This window comes from Hippichthys cyanospilos, chromosome 3, assembly GCF_059441005.1.
Source record: "Hippichthys cyanospilos isolate Australia breed blue-spotted pipefish chromosome 3, RoL_Hcya_1.0, whole genome shotgun sequence".
In the NCBI taxonomy this organism is placed as follows: domain Eukaryota; kingdom Metazoa; phylum Chordata; class Actinopteri; order Syngnathiformes; family Syngnathidae; genus Hippichthys; species Hippichthys cyanospilos.
Window position 1 is genome coordinate 3,707,850 of NC_142371.1, and position 20,506 is coordinate 3,728,355.

At 41.2% G+C, this 20,506-nt stretch overlaps 2 protein-coding genes across 2 annotated transcripts; both read right to left on the reverse strand.

The window, feature by feature from the left end:
* Positions 1–835: 835 nt before the first annotated feature.
* LOC148425488 (uncharacterized) lies at positions 836–6,355 on the reverse strand. Its single transcript, XM_088409348.1, has 5 exons — positions 6,169–6,355; positions 5,214–5,391; positions 4,574–4,689; positions 2,785–2,928; positions 836–2,408 (listed from the first exon to the last, which is right to left on the reverse strand). Exons 2-5 carry the CDS (start codon positions 5,359–5,361, stop codon positions 1,560–1,562), a joined length of 1,257 nt encoding a protein of 418 aa, XP_088265474.1. The 5' UTR covers positions 5,362–5,391; positions 6,169–6,355; the 3' UTR covers positions 836–1,559.
* Positions 6,356–7,310: 955 nt separating this feature from the next.
* Positions 7,311–19,804, reverse strand: LOC148425489 (uncharacterized). Its single transcript, XM_088409296.1, has 10 exons — positions 19,741–19,804; positions 17,877–18,324; positions 16,832–17,341; positions 12,237–15,592; positions 11,088–11,355; positions 10,770–10,964; positions 10,611–10,688; positions 9,782–9,968; positions 9,402–9,576; positions 7,311–9,323 (listed from the first exon to the last, which is right to left on the reverse strand). Exons 2-10 carry the CDS (start codon positions 18,292–18,294, stop codon positions 8,103–8,105), a joined length of 6,408 nt encoding a protein of 2,135 aa, XP_088265422.1. The 5' UTR covers positions 18,295–18,324; positions 19,741–19,804; the 3' UTR covers positions 7,311–8,102.
* Positions 19,805–20,506: the final 702 nt, after the last annotated feature.

Genomic DNA, 20,506 nt, shown 5'->3' on the forward strand with positions numbered 1-20,506 from the left:
ACACAAAGCGTCCTCCCTGGGATTAGAGAAGAGATCTGTTCACAAAAAAATAAATAATTGACTTAATTATTAAGAAATATTTGTCCACAAAAAACAATCAACATGAAGCGTCAGACTGTTCTCTAAAATAAATAATTATAAATAAATATTTCTCCACAGAAAAAAAAATCCTAAAGTGTCCTCTTTTGGGATCATAGAGAAACCCTAAATAAATAACTCGACAGGTAACGAGAGGTGGCACGTGACAAATTGGGTCGAACCATTCTGGTATGAGAGAGAATCTGGCCTAATAAAATAAAGAATTTGAATAACTCACCGAACAAAAAAACATGTTTTATGAACTTATATTTTCCTGGAACATTTAATTTATTCAATAACTATTCTTAAAGTACATTTGCATGTTTGTTTTATTAAAAATCTCGAGTACCCCCTGGATTTCCTTCAAGTACCCCCAGTGGTACCCGTATCCCCATTTGAGAACCACTTTCATAGAGCATACTGCATTTCTGTACTCGACTTTTCCCTTAGTTTAAACGTTTGCACACAGCATTTTAATATCGTCAATTAGGTCTTTTTAACATATTAACTAGTACACAATGCACATAATTGTTATCCTTGAGCACAAATGCAACATTTTTTTTCCACTGTTTGTAGTACGGTGTTTACTTTTTGAGTATGCCTTTTTTTATTTAGACTTGTGTAGCACAATTAATTCACTTTTTAAAATCTTTATTTGAAAGGAGGTAGTGAAGAAGGGTGTGTACCTTGCTCACATGTTGACTTGTGATGTTGTAAACTGAGAATTGTGAGGTCTTGAAAGTAAAGACTACAAATGACTTGTTCAAAAGCCTGCAGGGCCTAGAGTCTTTTTTATTTTTGTATTTGCACTGTCGAAACACAGCAGTGGGAAAGAAACAATCAAGAGAAGACGCATAATATACATTATTTACTATGGGACTGGATGATGGTGCATTAAAGAGCCATAAATGTCATCCATGAAATGTCTTATGACAGCAATTGACCTCAGTGAAAAAGAAAGCATTCATTTAGAAATTGAAGAAATGAATGATACAAATTTAAAATGATGATATTGGATCAATTGTCCACATTGAACCAAGAGCGCTTGGCAAATAATAATAATAATCTATTTAGAAAAATGTAGGCATGTTATTTTATTTTAGCTATGATTAAAACATTAGGTGTAAAAAATACATATGAACCAGAGGAAGTACAGTATTTTGACAAACATTTAAAACATGGCATCTAATAGCTTACAAAATATGCACTTCAAATTATTTTTGTTAACGAAAATAAATTCACACCACACATGAAAAATAAAAACAAACTTTTTTTTTTAAGTGAATCAAAACTTCTTTTTTTACAAATCAACTATTGTTTAGTTAACAATAAGGAAACATTTAGCTAGTCAATGAGATGTCCCATGTAAGATATAGCTGGTAATCCAAACTTCCTACAATGCGAAAAATGTCATCAGCTTACAAAAGGGGATCTTAAAACCAAGTGCAGGACTCTTCTTGTCCTCTCGCTGCCAGTCATGATTATCTTTTGGTGGTCTCTGGCTGCTCCTCGGGGTGGGTCTTCTCGTGAGCCTTCAGAGTGCGCTCACGGCCAAAGCTTTTGCCGCAGGTGGGGCACGCGAAGCGGCCGGCGGCATGCGCACGCGACATGTGCGCCTCCAGCTGCTCGGGCCGGGCAAAGCTCTCCTCGCACTCGGTACAAGGGTGGGCTTTCCGCACGGTGTGCTTCTCCTTCTTGTGAGTGCGGAGCTGAAGCATGCTGGGAAAGGAGAGGTCACATTCGGGACACGCGTGCTGCCTGGGCGCCGCAGCCTCCGCTTGAACTTTCATCCCCTTTGCTGCTTCAGCGCCATCAGCCGCGGCGATTTCTTTTTCTTCTCCTTCGCATTTTACAGCCGCTGCTGCCTTAGGAGGGCGCCCTCGTTTTGTTGCGCCCGCTTTTGTTTTTTCCTCCGCCGGGGCTGCCGGCGTCTCGGGAGAGTCGCCTGTCGTTGCCCCCTCCCCTTCCTCGCAAACCTCCGCCTCATCTTTCTTCTTTCGCTTTGCCCTTTTCTCAGAGCTTGCCACCTCCTCCACCTTGATTTGCCGGCCGCGCTTCTTGGCCGGCAGGGCGGCGCCGTTGCTCTGCTGGCTTTCGGGACACTTCTGCTCGTGTTCGTTCACCTCCGACTCGCTGTCAAAGCACTGGCCGCACCTCTTGCAACAATGACTTTTTGCGGGATTGTCCGGTTGCTCGGTTGTCACAACATCGGGGCGAGGGTGTTTGGCCAGACGGTGTGTGCGCAGCATCGCTGCGCTCCTGAAGGTTTCATTGCAATCTTTACACGGCAGCTGCTTCTCTGGACACACATGCCTTCTGTGGGATGTTAGCTGCAAAACAAGGAGCCCAGGAATCACTCATGAAAACAATATCCCTCCATCCTTCTTTTTTCTACACCACTTTTTCTTATTTGGTTCTTGGGTGGGTTGGAGCTTATCAGCTGACTGTCTTGTAATTGACTTTTCCCCACACAACCTTTCACACTCACATTTGTCATCATTTACATCTATGGACAGTTTTGGAAGCCCAACTACTCTGGTCAACCTCACGCAAGCACAGCTAGAACATGAAAACTTCACATACAAAGGGCCAGAGCCTAGATTTCAACCCAGAACCGCAGAATTTGAGGCAAATTTGCTTCCTAATGAAAACCTATGTTGCCTAGCTCTATAATTTTCGAAAAAGAAAAGGTAGTATTGATCTCACTTCAGTGAATGTTCTGAAGCTCTCCTTGCAGTAGGCACATTTGAAGGGCTTGTCATCCTTGCTGTGCGTCGGCTGGTGCAGCGTTAGCTCCTCAGATGATAAAAACGTGCGATCGCACACGTAACATGTAAACAGCGTGTTCCCCTGTGGAAAAGTGGCACAAGAAATTAGGATTGATTTACTACCGAGGAAAAGGATAACAATGAACCAAAATATATTTGCTATTCAATTTTAGGAAAAATCGTGATCGAAGAAGTTGATAAACATAATCATCTCAATCACTCGGTTGTCTACACCTGACAGTAAACTTGATCATCTCTGTTTACAGCCATGTAGTTACTGCAAACTATGTGCGGACACCATTTGGATAAAAGGAGACGCTAAATACAAAATTGTAATTGTAAAACAAGTCTCATACATTCTTCCAAAGACAACTGTTTAAATTAGATCGCTGCAGAAAAAAAAGTATTCATCAGTGGTTGTGACAAAAACTCAAATTTAAATGGATTATTTACCGTGCCCTACTTGGCTCATATCAAGTACATGAAGCCCTCTGTGAGCAATCACTGTTTCTTTGAGGATGTACTTGAATCTGTAAGTAATCCAGAACGCACCACAGTCTGACACTGAGCGCAGAAGTCACAATTACAATGAGTTTGTATAGGGGGAATTAAATATGGTGGTAAATAGGAAGGCCTTCCTGTGCCTCCTGGTCAAATTTATTTTTTGTCTGTATCATTTCGTGTCCTCAATTCACTTATATTTCAAATAGGCAAGCAAAATCAACTGAAATGCTAATGATCCCTTCCAGAATGAAAGAAAAATAGCAATATATTGCACTTAAAGAAAAAAAAAAAGAAGTTTTATCAAGTCTCATTTCTGTCATTACTTACTGCAGTATAAATTTCAAATCACCATTGGCAATAACGCTAATATAACTATAATGAGAATAGATGTAATCTACAATGCACACGCTTTCACAAAAAAGAAAGGTTTGTGGGTATTCGTGTAGCCTATGCTGTCTATCTATATATTAGGGCTGCACAATTATGGCCCAAATAATAATCATGATTATTTTGGCCAATATCGAAATCACGATTATTAATCACGATTATTCATCATCATATCACATTTCGAGTAAGTGCCCTTTTTTTAAAACAAACAGTACATAAACAAGGCTTGATACTTACAAAATAAAGAAGATAATAATTTCTAAAAAAATCACCCACGACCTGGTAAAAACTTGGCACACAGGGCAATACAGCTAACATACTTGCTAAGTGCAAACCAATGTAAAAAATGAAGCCTACTTACTACAAATGTGAATCAATTAGCTGTCATTTTCGGTCATTTCAAATTGAATGTTTTGCTATTTTTTGCCAATCGGCTTTTTCAAAACGGGTCTCAATTGACAGCACTACATATATTAGGAATCAGGTGAGAAACTCAAAGCCATTTCACACTGATAAATAATATTAGGTGACAAAGCAGAAGCTTTTGTCATGCAAACATGTGCAAAACATTGCCCCCCTGGTGGTCGGATGACAAAGTGCTTGATTAGCCATACATTACGGTGTAATATCGGTGAGGATCAGCTAATTAAACGCGGCAGCCAATATCGTGATTGCAATTAAAATTTGATTCATTGTGCAGCCCTACTATGTATCTAGCTAAAGAGAGAGAGAGAGAGAGAGAGAGAGAGAGCAAGAGAGAGAGAGAGAGAGTATGTGTATGTGTGTGTGTGTCAGTCTAGTTTTATATGACTGACTGGCAGCAGCAGAAAGGACACCTGTTGAAGTTGTTGCTTGTACTCTTCCCGGTGGCTCTTCTTCATGTGTCTTTCCTTGGCTTTGGCATTGCAGAAGGTGATGAAGCACTGGAAACATTGTAGATTTTCATGCTGGTCTGAAAAGATGGGAAAAAAGGCAGCAAGTGAGAATGCCTGTGCAAGTGCCCTACAAAAGTTGGAAGTCATACATATTTTTTTAAAGAAATGGGCATGAATATTTCTTTTTATTTAGGTGACTATTGTGTGTGTGCTCGAGTTAATGTTGTGTATGGGGTAAATTGTTTTGATGAAAAGCAGGTGTTGGTTAAATGGAAGGATAAGGGGGATGTTGAAATCACTAAGATAAAGCTGATATTACCAGATTTTATTGTCATTATTTCATAATGTTTCCAGATTTTCCCCAAAATAGAGAAAATTATTCTCAGATGCCAATCCCTAACATCATCTCGAACACCCCCCCCAAAATGACATTTTGTCAGGAAATATGTGTCTCAGCCAAATATCCAAAACTAAAGTTATTTTGAAAAAATGTTTTCTTACTTTGAAAATATTTGAGTGGCATATTATTGATAGTTTACTGTTTTAAGTTCAGTTTTGATTGAGTTTGGTGTATTATTATGCAAATTATGTTTTTACTCACAGGGTTGAGCAGTGGGTGCAAGAGGTCCATTCAAAGAGATGGGCCGCTTGAGAGGCTCTTCGGGTTTTGCAGCGGGGGCTTGTGGGGTCGGATTTGGCAGTCCTCGTCCCATCACAATTTCTTCAATGTTTAAAATGTCGGAATCCATCGTGGAATATCAAAAATCCACAGCGAAATCCTGCATGAAACATTTCAAATTGACTAGTTGCCGAAATTATTTTTCCGCAACTTTCACGATATCCACTTGAAAATTGCTTTAAAATTCAGTTTTGTTTTGATGTCTGCGTAGAATCACCCGGAGCATGACTATCTGCAAATGTGTTTATTTTTCTTGCCAGAAAACGATCAATCAATTTTAGGTTAAGAATACACGTACAAATCAAAACATCTTACCGCACAGATATATTAAAAAGAAAAACACAATCGGTAGGTACGAAATATTCCCGGTCTAATTAATTACTGACACGGGCTTGAGTTCAACGTATCCACACGCCCAACGTAATAACAACGTATGTTTATTGAATTGTTTCATTCGCGCTTATCTTTCGGTTCACGTTCATTCGCGTTTCAACCTTCTCAGGCCGCTAGCGCGCCTGACTCGTTAGAACGATGTAGCAAGCACTTCCAGCCGTTATTGTCGACGTATTAATTGTGTATTCGTTTCGCAATGTGCGCATAAGACAATAGTTCGCGGCAAAGTGCAGTAAATACAGGCACGAGAGTACAGAAATGACAAATTGGCGAAGCAACGTAGTACTACACTAGCATGCTAAGCTCTGCTAGTTAGCGCTAACAACACAGAATGCCGCTCAAAGAAGATCGTACACTTTTCGCGCATCTCACCCAAGTTTGGTCCCGCGGATGACGTCTACAAACACATTTTGCAAATTGACAGCAAATGCATATAAAGACAAGTTCGGTTTCAAAATAGCATTTTGACGGATAAGCAGGTTACCTCAATTCGCTCTTTGAATGTAGTTGGACTGACAGAATTGACCCCGGAGAGGTAAGCGCACAGAACCGAGTCGGACACTTCCTGTTGCGAGACCATGACAGCCGTTAGGACAACTAAGATGGCTGCCGTCCACAACCACGAAGTAAACGAAGAAAAACGAACCTTCCGGACAAATACACTAACTGCACGCGCGCAAGATAGCACGCAGTATTTGAAAAGTGTAATTCGAATGGTGCGCACGCAACATTATTTTTTAAAAATTGTCATTTGGTTATGTCTGATCTAGAGATTGTTGGGTCGCGTGATCAAAGTTTGGTGACGTGTAATATTGGATAATCTCATTGGTTGCCCTCTTTTGAATCTGATGTTTACATATCCGTGGATTCTGTACTATTATGTGTACAGTGGCAACATTTTCACGCTTAATCTCACATTTCATTAAAACATTTCAGTCTTAAGTTTCATTTAGCAGTGGCTCACAACTGCTGTCTTTTTTCTGCAGTTGGGACTTAGGGGGGAAAATGTGTCCGTACTTTGATTTGTTTAAAGTGTTCTTCATGCCATCTTAAGAAATCAATAGAAAACAATAGAACTCAATCACTTTTAGTGGCATGGTGCACGAGCAGTTAGCTCAATTCTGAGATCGGTGGTATAAAAAGAGGCACCAGGCTTCTCTGAGTCATTTGCATGTTCACCCTATGCCTGCGTGGGTCTACCCCAATTTCTATTTCCGTTTTCCAAAAACATGCATGCTACATTCACCGGTAACTAAATTGTCCTTAGGTGTAAGGATGTGATGGAGTGTGAAACGTTTGTAAGTGTTCTGCAACCAATCCCAGGTGTAACGCCACCTCTGGCTCAAAGAGCCAGAGTCTGGCTCAAAGACTCACCTTGACACTCCGTGTATGGGAAAATCACAATTGCACAAAATACATCCATAAAGTTTCACTCATATACTAGAACTCAATGTTCTTTTATTTTCATTAAAAGGATAGTGTGTAAGATTTGGCAGTTTTTCATTACAGACAGCAGGCGATGCGGCATTTACCATAGTCCGTAGCGATAACAAACATGTCCGCCTCCGGAGAAGTGCCACCCCCACATGTAATATAATGATAACTCGGTCAATAAGAACACATTCATTTGCAAGTTTTTGAAATCTACAATCATTTATTCCTTTTGAATGAAAAATGGTCTACATCTTACACACTGTCCCTTTAAGTCCCGTAACTAAGTAATACATACTGTGTAGGCACTTAATATTATATAGAGATGTAACAAATATGAATCATGTACATGTGTAGTTATTTTAACTATTTCAGACAAGTGCTGTTCATTGTTGGACATAATTTTAGTGAGAAAAAAAACTGGCAGAATTTCATGGCAGTTCTTTTATACACCAATTTTTTTCAGTGCAATAAAAATGTATGCCTCAAAGTTCCAACCTTGAAAAAACATTTAATGTTATTCACACAGCAAACAAAACCATACAAAAACAAATTCTGAAACACACATCTTAGAGTGTTAAATAATCATTAAAAAATAACTCATAGGCTGGTAAAACCCTCACGGTAAAGACAGCCTTAATAGTGTGCAAAATTGTTCATGTAGAGTATTTATGAATACTCTTAAAGATCACATACTGTACAATTACTTTATTCATTCATTATTATTTCATGACAAACGTACCAGTGCATATCATTGTGAACAAGGGAGAAAGGAAAAAAAAAAAAAGGAACAAGAAAGGTAATGGAATGTGTGTAGTTCAAAAAACAGTGTACTGTGATCGTGCAAAAGCATTAAAAGAACAAAACTGATGCTGCAATGCTATTTTCATCAACCCATGAATATTGCGACAAACTTTTTCGGACAGGATGAACTAATCTATCACCCAAGTAAGTACATACAGAAAAGTAAAACCGACAGGTATGGCGCTAGATGTTTCCTGAACTTGTCTGGTTATGGAAATTCAAAAAGCAGTTATGATTGCGTGAGATGCAAAGAAAGACACAGCACTTGAGGCAAAGAACTCGCGATGTCCTCTGACAGTCGCCGAAACGACACCTGCCCCCCTCCCCCTCGGCTAGCTGCTCTGGCCAGTGGCCTGAACCGTCGTAGCGTGTTGCCGCGTCAGGGAGGGGGCTTTCCTCAACTGTGCCGGGGTTAGGCGGGTCGGTTCTGGCATGTGATTTCACCGGGGACGGTTGAGGGAGGACAGAAGTCTGAGGGTCTGAGCCGCTGGAGTGGATCAGGGCTTTGGATACGCTCAATCGGAAGTCCATAAGAGACAACGTTGTAGATATGGCCGTGTGATCGTGTCTGTACAAAAGCCAGGAGTTGACCAAAGCCATATCCGTTAGGTACCAAAGCACAGCGAGAGGCCAGCCTGTTGGTGAGGTGGCAACCGGGATGGAATAAAGATTCAACAAATCCCTGTTGAGGCGAGCCGCCGCTTGAGCTTTCTCGAAGTTACTGATGAGAGACGCCATGTCTTTGTGACCGTTTCCTGCCGTGCAAAGAATGAAGCCGCGGTGCGACCTGCGCAGGATCAGCTTCCCGTCCGAGCTGACAAACTCATCTCCGATCTGGCCCTGTGCTCCGCCCACTCGGCCCGCGCCTTGGATCCCGGCCACCAGGAGGCGCTCGAGCATGGCGGGAGTGGAGAGTTCCTGCTTGCAAAGAAACACAGTGCTGCCTTTGGGAATCATTTTCTCCATGGCATCCTCTTTATCGGAGAGATCAGCTTTAAGGTCCACATGAAGGAGGATCCCCCCAAATCCAATCAAGGTGGTGCTATGCAAAGCTAGCCTATTATCGTGCACTTTACTAGCTAGGGGAATTAAATACTGATCCACTGCAAAGTCACCCTGTCTTCTAAGTGACTTGCAGCCTTTTTGGAAACGGCTAAGTAAGGGCACAACCTTCCACAACGGGTCCACAGAGTCATTTGGCAGTCCCCTTTGGCCGCTCCGGTTTGCAGGGCGATGAGAATAGTCAACACGAGTCCTTTCTCGCATATTACTATTGTGTGGATCCTTAGCAGGGGAGGCAAGCTTGAGCAACCGCGACAGTTGGAGGAAGCGGGAGAGAGACATTGCTTCCGCAATCAAGGGAACCTTCGTCAAGTTGTCCCAATAGAGTCGCGGACTGGGAAACTGGGGGGAAGAAGTCAAACTAAATTAGTTGAATCTATCAAAAGGAAGCCACAGAAAATGAAAACTGGATGCGCAAACCTTCAAAGTGCCCATTGCAATGTGGATCCCAACAAACTGGGCAACTTCCCTCGCAGTGACGCAATCGTATGTTTGATTGGTGCAGCGGGCCATTTCTGTCCAGGTGTCCCAGCCAAAATATCTGGAGAAGTACTCAAGAGGCTCTGTTGTCTCTCTTGTTGCTGCTTTCAACAGACTTGAACAAAGAACAAAAACAATTGGAACCTTTCCATCAGGCTTTTACTTCTTTAAATAATCGCTATAAACCCAGTGTCTAAGACTTAAACTGTAACACAACAATCAAAACAACAGTTCACAATTTTCACAACCTACATTTGCCAATGACATGTTTAATTAGAAAAAAGTGTTTTTTTTTGTAGAGAGAAAAACTTTCCCCTTACGGTCTTACTGCTATGCCTGGTTGTTGCGAGCAGTGCCCTTGTTTTTGGGCAAAATGAGACAGGATTTCTGCTTCGGCGTCAACATGTGGTTGCGACAGCTCTAAGACTCTTTCATCCATGTCATCACAAGTCTGGAGAAGAAAGCTCCGCATGTCTGGTGGACTCTGACACTCGGCTTCTGCTTCGGCTGAAAGTTCAAAGTTGTCCGTGGTTAAATTTTTGATTGCAGATGTTTAAGTAAATAGATATTACAACATTTATTCATGCACTTCTTTTTTGCACAATAACTGTGTCAATGCTGAAAACATTCACTACTGTTTTTCCTATTTATCTTAATTAAGCCGATTCCAACATTTTTTTTAAAAAGTCAGGCCCGCAAGCTATTATTTCAAAATTTTACACTTTTGCCAAAATTCAACATTTTCAACCAAAAACTCCCAATTCATTCACAACTGGACGTTCATCCTAACAAAATCACAATGTTGCCATTTAAAATTCAAAACAATGACATCCTTCTGTTCACCTCTGGAACAATTTTCTAATTGTCAAAATATCCCACTGACCAGAAATTATTCATTCTCATCACTAAAATCCACTTTTTATTCTCAGTGAGAAATTCAACAAAGCAGATTCACATCATCAGTCACATTTGAAATTCAAAGCATTTGGTGGCAATTTTCAATAGGCCAAAAATTCCCACAATAAAATGACCCGTTCACTATCATTCCACATCATTTAATATATCAATTATCATTCAAAATCATGCCACACAGACCCATTATTTTTCATTCAGCATTCACGGTAAATTTCTCCAGAAACTGCCACCAACCTTGTCCATCTGCGAAGCCTTGAACATCCATTATCTCTGGACCTCTCAAATCATGGTACTCTTGCTGAGTATCTTCATCTGTTTGCACAATGACAGTTCAAAACATCTTCAGTGAGTTTTTGTACTGTGTGAACACATCTGAAAACAGCAGGGACTCACATAAATGGCAGGCTGTGGTTGGATGCGGAGTGTGTCGGGCATCAGTGGCTGCTTCTTCTGGGCTTCCCCTGTTAGCAGATGGAGCATCCAGAGGAAGTTCCCTCTCTTCCACCTTCACCGGGTAAAAGATGCACTGCTTGCTGCTTAGGTCGGGGGAAATGCGACACTCGCTGGATATCTCCTCAGTGTCTGTGACTGGGAGCAAATAAACAGTCAATTTCTATTAAAAAAAAAAAAACAACATTTCATTTGGAAAGCACAAAAAGTTGAGTCACGGTTCATTTGACCTCGGTGTTGAATTCTGAAACGAGTACTTACGTGAGCTGGTAGAGTTTTGATCAGTGACGTGCTCCACATTCCATTGTGTTTGTCCACTATCAGGTGTGGACCGAGCATCATCAAGTAGGACTCTGCTCTCTCGCTTCACCAGAACCGACCGAATGTCTCTGTTGTGCTGTGGCTGCATGCCTGCTCCGGATCGGTCGCTTACTTTTTGACCCGTGGGTGCACCAAGCAGCGGATCTGATGGATTTTCTTCAAGCTTGATGACAGCTTGCATCTCATATTCCGCAGTGCGCTTCCAAGCCTGCAAAATTATATTTTAAAAAATTGTCAAAGCGCTGGAAGCCTTGTTGTAGTTGTTTGGAACATTTTTAAAGCAGCACATCTCATAACAAAGTGGTATGTGTCAGGGGTGTCAGATAAACAGATTGATTGCAATCAAGTGACTACAGTCTTAGGTAAAGCCGTATGTTGTTTTTATATCGCGTTCATTTTTAAACTTAACTTTATACTCTCTATGTATTCTGCGTATATCTGTTTTTATGCATCGAGCTTCTTGTGCTTCAGTTGTTGGGGGTTGGAAATCAAAGGCTAATCACACTCTGATTGGATGTCATGTTTGGCAGAACCTGATAGGCTCCTGTTATAGGTGGGTGGGCAAGTTCTGGAGCAGAAGGAAAATGTGAAAATGGAAGATCATGTGAAAGTTGTCAGTCAAAAGAATCTAACTTTTAAAAGGCCCCAATGACACCTTTGATAAAATAAGAGTAATAGGCATCCTTCTTAAGAAGTAGCCTGGTGACCACGGAAGCAGCTCAAGTTTAGCCTATCACATAAATGCAAAACATCACCCATCTGCAACAACAGCTACAGCTAATGATGGCAACAAATACGCTCATGAGTGAGCCATAGCAAAGCACTTTATTCCAGACTAAACTCGATAACACCCGCATTTTCAAAAGTCTACAAAAGACAGGACGGACTATGTAAAATTTTAATTTCGAATTATTTGCTGACTGACAAATCACAACTTCGTGTGATGGTCGAAACTAAACGATGCAGTCAGTACTTGGGACTAGTCACAAATGTAGCAGAAGATAAATGTTTACAACCACATCTGTTAAAGAAAATAAAGGACTAAATCCACGTTTATGTCATATATAACACGATGTAACTAAAACTTACCGGTCTCTGTCTGTTAGCCAACCCGGGTTCAGCTGTGACAATTTTCTCAAGATAGATTCCTGGACTCTCCCTGTCTGGTTGTCTCTGAGAAACGCTGGATTCATTCAAAATAGAGGGCACTGGGGGGATAATTGTGGTGGCAGAAGGGCCTCTACGGACCTCTACAGGCCCAGGGTGAAGATGTGTCAGGGGTGTTTGTACACTCGGTTCATCTTCATCATTGATTTGGGAAGTATATTCACGTTTTTCAGAAATGACCTGACAAAACTCTTCTTCTTCAAATTCAGTTCCCGTGACAGCACCTGGTTCCAACCCATTTCTTGACATTGCATCCACTTTCAAATGCGCTCCTTGTCTTTTCTTTTCCTTGTGGACTAGCACCTCCTCTTCCTCGTCTTTAAATCCTACTTGTTGCGTGGCGCAAGACACTGACTGCAAACGTCTCACAGATGTTGCTTGATTATCAGTTGTTTGTTTGAAGTGTTTTGCTACAGAATTAGAGGCTTTAAGGGCTTCACTTTGGGAAAGGTTGTCTTGAAGCAAAGCTGCACAGTTGCTTTGATTTTGCTCCCCAACTGTTATAACGTCTACTCCAAGAATAGCATCCTCCTTGATGTCCTCTTCGATGGGGGTTTGGTGTTCAGATAGGTCCTCGGGCATACGTTCTTTGTCATTGGACACTACAGATTCAATCAGTGGAGTGGCATTTGCAAGAAGAGGATCCAAATCAGAAGTCCTGCTGCTTTTCATCGGATCTAATGGTTTGGGAGATACAGCAGACTGGACATGCCCTTCATCAGCCGATAATGACGGAGATGGTATCAAAGCGGGAAAAGAGGCGTTTCGTTCCCTGTCCTCTGATGACGCCACCGGTTCATGATCCCAGCCCATTTTGGGATTCATCAGTCGAATGACTCTTTTTTGACAGTCAACATCTAACCTGGAGACCCCTTCGAAAATGTTCCCATCAGTGTATGTAAGCTCGGGGCTTTCTAAAACATGCACCATGGCTTTGTGCTTCTGGAGGGATGCAACTTCACTGAAAACCTCACCGCAGTTTTTACATTCCAATGCTCGCTTGGAATGCAGAGAGGTGATTACGCCTTCAGTCTCCACGTTTAGGGAAGCTTTGCGTTTTCGACTGACCTTTGGCTTGACGGGCTGGCTTTCAGGCGATTGAAGGGATGGATTTAGGAATGACAGCAAAGACAGAGTCTTTTGGCTCTTTTTGGCTTTCCCTTTTTTCTTCCCAACGTTGCTGGGACTTCTTGCAGTCTTGGTTTTAGGGACTGCCTGGTTGTCTTTGCTGTCTCGGGGTGAAATTTCTTGCCCAGATGTTTTGGAAGGGTCCAATTTGTGAACCTTCAGTTGGGGCTGCTTGTGCCCTTTGAGCAAAAGGAGAGAGTCTTGTGTTATTTGTGTGGCAGGTGACTTAGCTTGGCCTTTGTTTTGGTTGGGTTTTGGGCTCATTGTGTCTTCCTTTTTCTTTTTTCCTTTATTTGTCATCTTTGGGCTTTTGGAATGACTTTTTTGCGTCATTTTAGACTGGATTTTCTTTTTAATTGCAGGCTTTTGTTTACTTTTCTGCCGATCTCTTGCCGCTTTTTCTTCTTTTGTCATTTTCCTCTTGCTTGTTTTCTCTTTTACTTGTGAATTGTTGGTTAACGATGACATACTGACATCGGAAGAAGCTGCGTTCTTTGTTTTTTTACTTTTCGTGGCAATTCTTCCCTTCTTCTTTGATGGCACTTTATTCTCTATCAGATTTGGTGGCCCCTCCATGAGGGGCTGCTTTTGGGGGGACTGGCATTGCTGAGAAGGCACTCCTTGTTTTTTGTTTTTCTTCTCTTTCTTTTGTGGGCTGAAGTTAACAAGATTAGCCTTTTTTGTTCTTTTGCGTTTAGCTGGTTTGCCATCACTTTGTAAATCTTCATCAAGTATGGAGCCAATCAGTTCTTGCATATAACCTTGTATTATTAAGGCCCTGGCTGGCTTTCTTTTGCGCACTTTGACGAGCTCTTGGGCTGACATAACATTCACAGGTAGATCTGAGTGTTCTGGTCCTTGCTTGCTGGATAAATGTGAAGGATCCCTTTTAGCAGAAGCATTCGTGACATCAGATGGACTTTCCGTTTTATCCCTGTCATCATTTAGATCAACCAGTAACTCTTTTTGTGTAGTCTTCTCTTGGCACTCCTGGGAACTTCTGCTATCAGATATTAAGTGGACCTGATCTTGACTGACTTTTTGAATCTGTGACTGAACCACCTCCTGCGAGTTAGCATCGTGTTCTCCTAAATTTTGTGTGGATGCAAGTGGAGAGGCAAAAGTGGAAATGGGGAGATCTTGTTGATTTGTCTGCAAAGAGGTTAAGTTCCGATCATCTGCAGGCTCCAACAATGGGACTGTGCTTTGTAAAGATGTCAAGTGCTGCTCAACTACGGGTCCCAACGACGGGACTGGTGAGCCAGTATCATGCTCATTTGGAATACTTTGATAGGGAGTTTTCTCCAATTCAGTAGTTGGTACCAATAAAGGGGTTGGGATTTCCGTTTGCGGCTCTTTTTGAGATTGATGCTGCTCCACGGTTAGTGTCTGACCAGTGGTAAGTTCTACTATGCCAGACTGCTCAAGGTCATGCTTGTGGTCTGTTCCTTTACTATGGAAAACTAAGGGTTTAAATGTACTTGCATTAATAGTATCCATCCCTGGTTCTGGAAGCATTTCTTGCATCACCTCCCCCTCTGGATCTAATCTGTGCTCACTTTGAGCAAGACTATGTGCCAGGCTTTCACCTGACATGACGTGTGATTCCAAGTCTGTGAAGGGCGGGTTGATTAACTGTCCATCAGGTGTGATGGGTTCCAGGATGATTGTTTGCTCCATCGGATCAAATGAGTTGCTCACAAGATTTGCTTCCCCTGTTTTCAACTCAACCGTTGTCAATTCCATAGAATCTGATTGGAGGGGTTTGAGGTTTAAATTGGTTGGTTTGGACAGCTCGGTAATGTGCTGAACTTCCAACGGTGGAGCATGAGGAGGCACTTGACCCAAAATAACAACTTGATTTACTTTCTGGACATTTCCCAATGATTCAATAAGCCTTCGTATTGGCTCCGTGTCAATATTGCCATCAACTTTTTGAAGTGGTCCATTGGGCTCCAACTGTAGCAATGATGATTGGGCAATGGATATCGGCGTTATTACCGGAGTAAAAAGATTTGACTTGACTCGCATGGGTTTTCCAAATGAATTGAGTGATACACTGTGCTTGTTGGTAAGATGACGAAGACGTGTCTTGGGACTTTTGAAAGTGGCCTTGCAAAATGAGCAGGGATACTTGGGTGTTGAGGCATCTAAAGACAAAAGAAAGCAGAAATACATTGTGCCATTTAATACAATTACTCAGTTAAAATAAAAGTAGTCATCCCTTGTCATATTGCAGGGGTGTGCCGTGAGGGCCTCCAAAGCCTTCTCTGAAAGCCGAAACCAAATTAAAAAGCATTGACCTGTGTTTAAAACATTGTATTAATTTGTAAAGTATTGTATACATTTATTTCCAACACTCTTTTGTCTTCATCTAATTGTGTGTGCTGCCTTGGCTGCACAGCCTACAGTTGTTTATAGGTTACCATTATTATTATTATTTGTTTGGGTCCAATCAGATCTCCGCTGTGTGTTGCTACACTGGCGTAAAATTTCCCAGGGCCTTCAAACACGAGTCTGCAGGCCCCCTATAATTAAAATAACACAATTGCTTTATTTGTTTATTTTTTTCTTTTTTCCTATAATTAACACAATTGCTTTATTTGTTTATTTTTTCTGAACCAATAAGATTTTGGTTTCCAATTTCTGGGGCCAACCTAAAAGATGAAGTATGTCAACATGCAACTCCACTCGAGATATTCATTGCTTGAAGCAGTGAGCGGATGGCCGGGGCCATACTCAACTGTACATTACCGGAAATTCATTTTTTAAGGTGGAATTTTTAACTGAAATGAAAATGAAACCTAGACATTGTGAGGAGCTTGCATAATGCTTGTGGCTGTCTTTACGCTTGTTTACCGAGTAAAAGATTTATTTTCCACTTTCACAGTGGAAACAGCTAAGTACCCTACTTCCAAATACAAATGGAGTTTGTGAATAAATTCCTAAGTATTTCCTAATGTATGTAATTAGATAAAAGTCGTGAACTGTAATACTGTTGTGAAGAGATTTAGAGTTCGATGTAATAAAGTCAAGGATGCAGGAATGGAAAATTTGCCTGATTTTTGTAGTGTGGGTTATCTTGCAAGTTTTTTATTTTTTTTTTATTTATTTTGGTCTAAGCATATTTTCTACCTTTGACTTTTAGGCGAGTTAGTGTTATGCTCAGTGATGCTTCAGGTTAGAAACTCACCATCTGCCATATTGCAGCCATATTTGTATCACTTTTGCAGCCTTACTGAATCACAGACTTAATATCATACATTATCCAATTTTAGTTTAGTACAATAGTAGTACAATACACGGTTTCTACCCAGGGCATTTAATATATCGCAAGGCTGGTCCGGAATGTAATTCGGTTGTACTTTGCATGCAATACATTCTCTTACCAAGTTCTTTTTTGCGTTGTGCTTTGGTCTTGGCATCTTCCCTTTCTTGGGCACCTTCTGGCAAGTGGGAGAGCATATGTTTTTGCAGTGCATGGGACATGCTAAACCTGCTCCCACACTCCTTGCAAACATATGGCCTCTCTCCAGTGTGCACACGACTGTGGTACTTGAGCAGCGTGATTGTTTTGCACGTTTTGCCACAGTCGGGACAGGTGTAGCCATTCTTCCCGATGTGAACTTTCTTATGAAGCGTGAGCTCAAATAACCTTTTAAAGGCCTGACTGCATAAGGGACACTTGTAGGGTTTCCTTTCAACGTGAGTTTTTTGATGTGCCATGAGCTCGGTGGAGTTGGTGAAGTGGCTATCGCAGTGATAGCAGGCGAAAAGTGAATTCTGCAGCATACGTTGTTCATATTCCATTGGATGGTTCAACTTCAGGTGGCGCTGTTTGCTCTTGGTGTCACTGAAGATTATGTGGCACTCGATGCACTGCAAGGAGAGCTCAGATGCTGAAAAACAGCAGACGTTTGTTTAGAAACAGGAATCACCATGGCTGAACTGTGAAAAGAATATTACAGTGTTGTTTTGTGTTGACTATAGTTTCACTCATTAACTTTTGGATTTTACATTTAGATAGAGAAGAAGGTAGGTTATTATTGTACTCTTTAACGGGGTGATATGAGCAGGACAAAACCAGTGTGTGTAAAACATGATACAGTTTATGATCTTTAACCACATACATGTTATTAAGACATTGGTGAAATGTTTCAAATTTTGTGGGAAAAAAATGCATTATACATTTTCCTTTAACTACCCGTCATGACAAAGAAACCAAGGCTGAATGATTTCGGTAAAAGTGTTTTTTTTTTTTTTTTTTAAACAGAATTTTTGATTCAATTCATGATTTTCTTCAAATAAAGCTTCAGTGCAATATGATTTACTTTTGGAACTTGGAATCCAATTTTTGTGGGGGAAAAAAATTGAGATTTCACATCAATCTCGCTCAGTTTGAACAAAATGATGTGTTAATGTCAAGTTACTCACATGTGAGGGGCATAACCAATGGCTTGGTCATGTCCATTTTCAGGGGGTCGACCATAGCTTTCTTGGAGGGGAAACGTCTTTCCACTTTTTTTATCTTTTGTTCTTCAGGCTCAGGATCTCTGTTTGCCTCAAATGTCAGCTCTGTTGAAGTGTTTGTATTTGGTAACTGATCCACTTCCATCTCGTCTGGGTTGTCTGAGTGTTCAACACTCCCCGTAGGTGGATCACATGAATCATCTGTGAGTATTTTATCAATTTGGGTTCCGCTGCTCTCTTCAATTGATGTATCCCTCCCTTCTTGTGCACCTGCTGCACTCGATGCCGCCTCAGTAGAATCAGTGTCATTGTCCAGTGGATCCAGTGAGGTTTGGGTGCTCAGTGGGTTGGGCCCACTTTCCTGTTGGACTTGGCTCAGCATTGCTCCTGTGCTGCACTACTTTACACGTCTCTATAAATCAAGACCACAAAGACCACTCATATTTTGTGAATGCTTAAAAGCTTCCCAATATTAACTAAACTCGGAACATGAAGTCATCTATGTAAGATGAACTGACTGATTCATTAATGCAACAGCTTTGCTTCATGTATTCTAACTACTACTTTTTCAGACACCACGGCGCCTCCTTATCTCATATGTGTGTGTGTGTGTTAAAAACAATGTTAAGGTCAAGGCCTGAATCGCAAGTTATCTGTAAGTTCTGCCACGGTGCACAATACTCATGTTGTGCGACGGTTGGAATGTGAGACCCCCACACCTCAGTAACAGTCTTTAATAAAAGGTTGCGGCCCGAAATCTCAGAGAGAGAGAGAGACTTTGCAACAAGGCTGACACGGTCACGCTCTTCTTCGAGATCTCCCCACTGCAGTGGTAAAACTTAATCGCTGACTCCTGTGTTGTTATTTACACCTCTCCTTGGGTCATTTGTAGGGTATCGAGCCCACTTCAAACCCAACAATCTATTTACCTCATTTTAAAAAATGACACAAGTAAATGACACATGCATTGTCATTGTGCTTATGTTTCCAATTTCAAATTCAAATTGTTGAGCACATCTATAACATATCGAAAACTGTATCCCCATATTCCCACTTTTTTCTCAATAAAATTGATCAAAGTTGGCTTTCTCCGTTACCTCCACTTCTAATATGATAGCCACAGCCCAGGCTGCTACCGTAAATGATAAAAGTGCAGTCTTTTCTGCATGCGTATAAGCCTAAATGAGCACAAGCAGGGTATAGTTCAAAACGTATGGAATTTCACAACACGTTTGTCGAATGTGTGCGTTTTTTTTAATGAACAAAAGACCGCTTAAAGTTTCAATCCTAATAAAAAGTTGACAGCATTTACGACACGCAGGTTGGAAGAAAAACATGTGACATGTAATCTGCAATTGCCAAAATAAACATCCGTCGTTATTATTTAAGAAATTCAGCATTTTGGGAAGAATAGATAATACTTTGAAAATTATTATTGGGACCAAATGACCTACTTCTGCGTAACTGCGAGTGTTTAGTGCGAGCTATCCAGATGGCCACAGGCAGGCAGAATGAATGGGATAATGCATTTGTATTACAAAAGACGAGTGATGGGAGATGGAGCGCAGATGTCGGACACCTAACATTCATTTACTTTACATCAGTTGAGTGCTAGGACCAATATTAAAAAATGCAAGAGCCGAAACTAAAATTACAAAGTATACCTTAAATCCATATATATATAATGGTAGCAGAGTTAGCATGAATTCAGTGATTTGCTGCGGATTAATCCCAGTGCGATCCGCTAAAACGTCCAATAACAAAATGTTGTTCATTCTGGACGATACGCGTATAATGAAGTGTACGTGAACGTGTAATTTCGTGTTACCTGAGTGGTTCACAAAAACATCACAACGCCGTTTTCTCACAAAGCCCAGAAAACTGGAGGTCCTGAAGCCGTAGCATGTGTGACGTCACAACCAAGGAGCATCCCTAGAAGAGGGGCGGGGGGCTTTTTGTATACAAAGCGATTTACCACCATCTAGTGGACTGGAAGATGAAGCGAACGACAGTTCCCCTGGCGTCAAACAACCAATCGCACTTACCTGCTCACGATTAACCATTTGAAATACCGAAGTGGCTCTTTATTACAAGAATGCGGAAGAATGAAAGAGTTGTCCACACGAGGGCATGCAAATCGTAGCCGAAATTGGTAGGCTCATAATACCCCATGAAAAGCCCCTACGCATATGCTCCCATAAAAGCGTCCACGTGATTTCCTAGATATGTGTCAGAAATTATTGAATTATTGCTTATTTAAATTCGACTTCACATCTAAACACCTCTATTATTCGTCTGAAAATGACTACCCGAAAATGACTACCTCAATACTGTACCTAAATACCGTATACCGTACCTAAATACCGTATACTGTACCTAAATACCATGGGGTGGGGGGCAAGTTTCCCACATGCAGGTTTCGTTGTAGAGGAGTTAAATTAAGCCAATTTGCCTTTTTTTCCCACAACATTTTAGAAGTGCACGCATGGTGCTATTTTATATAATTACCTTGATAATTACCTAAAACGACGATTTCGTCATATTTCCATTTAAATTTGTCGTTAGAACGCAGCGTGTTGTCGCAGTGAAAGTCG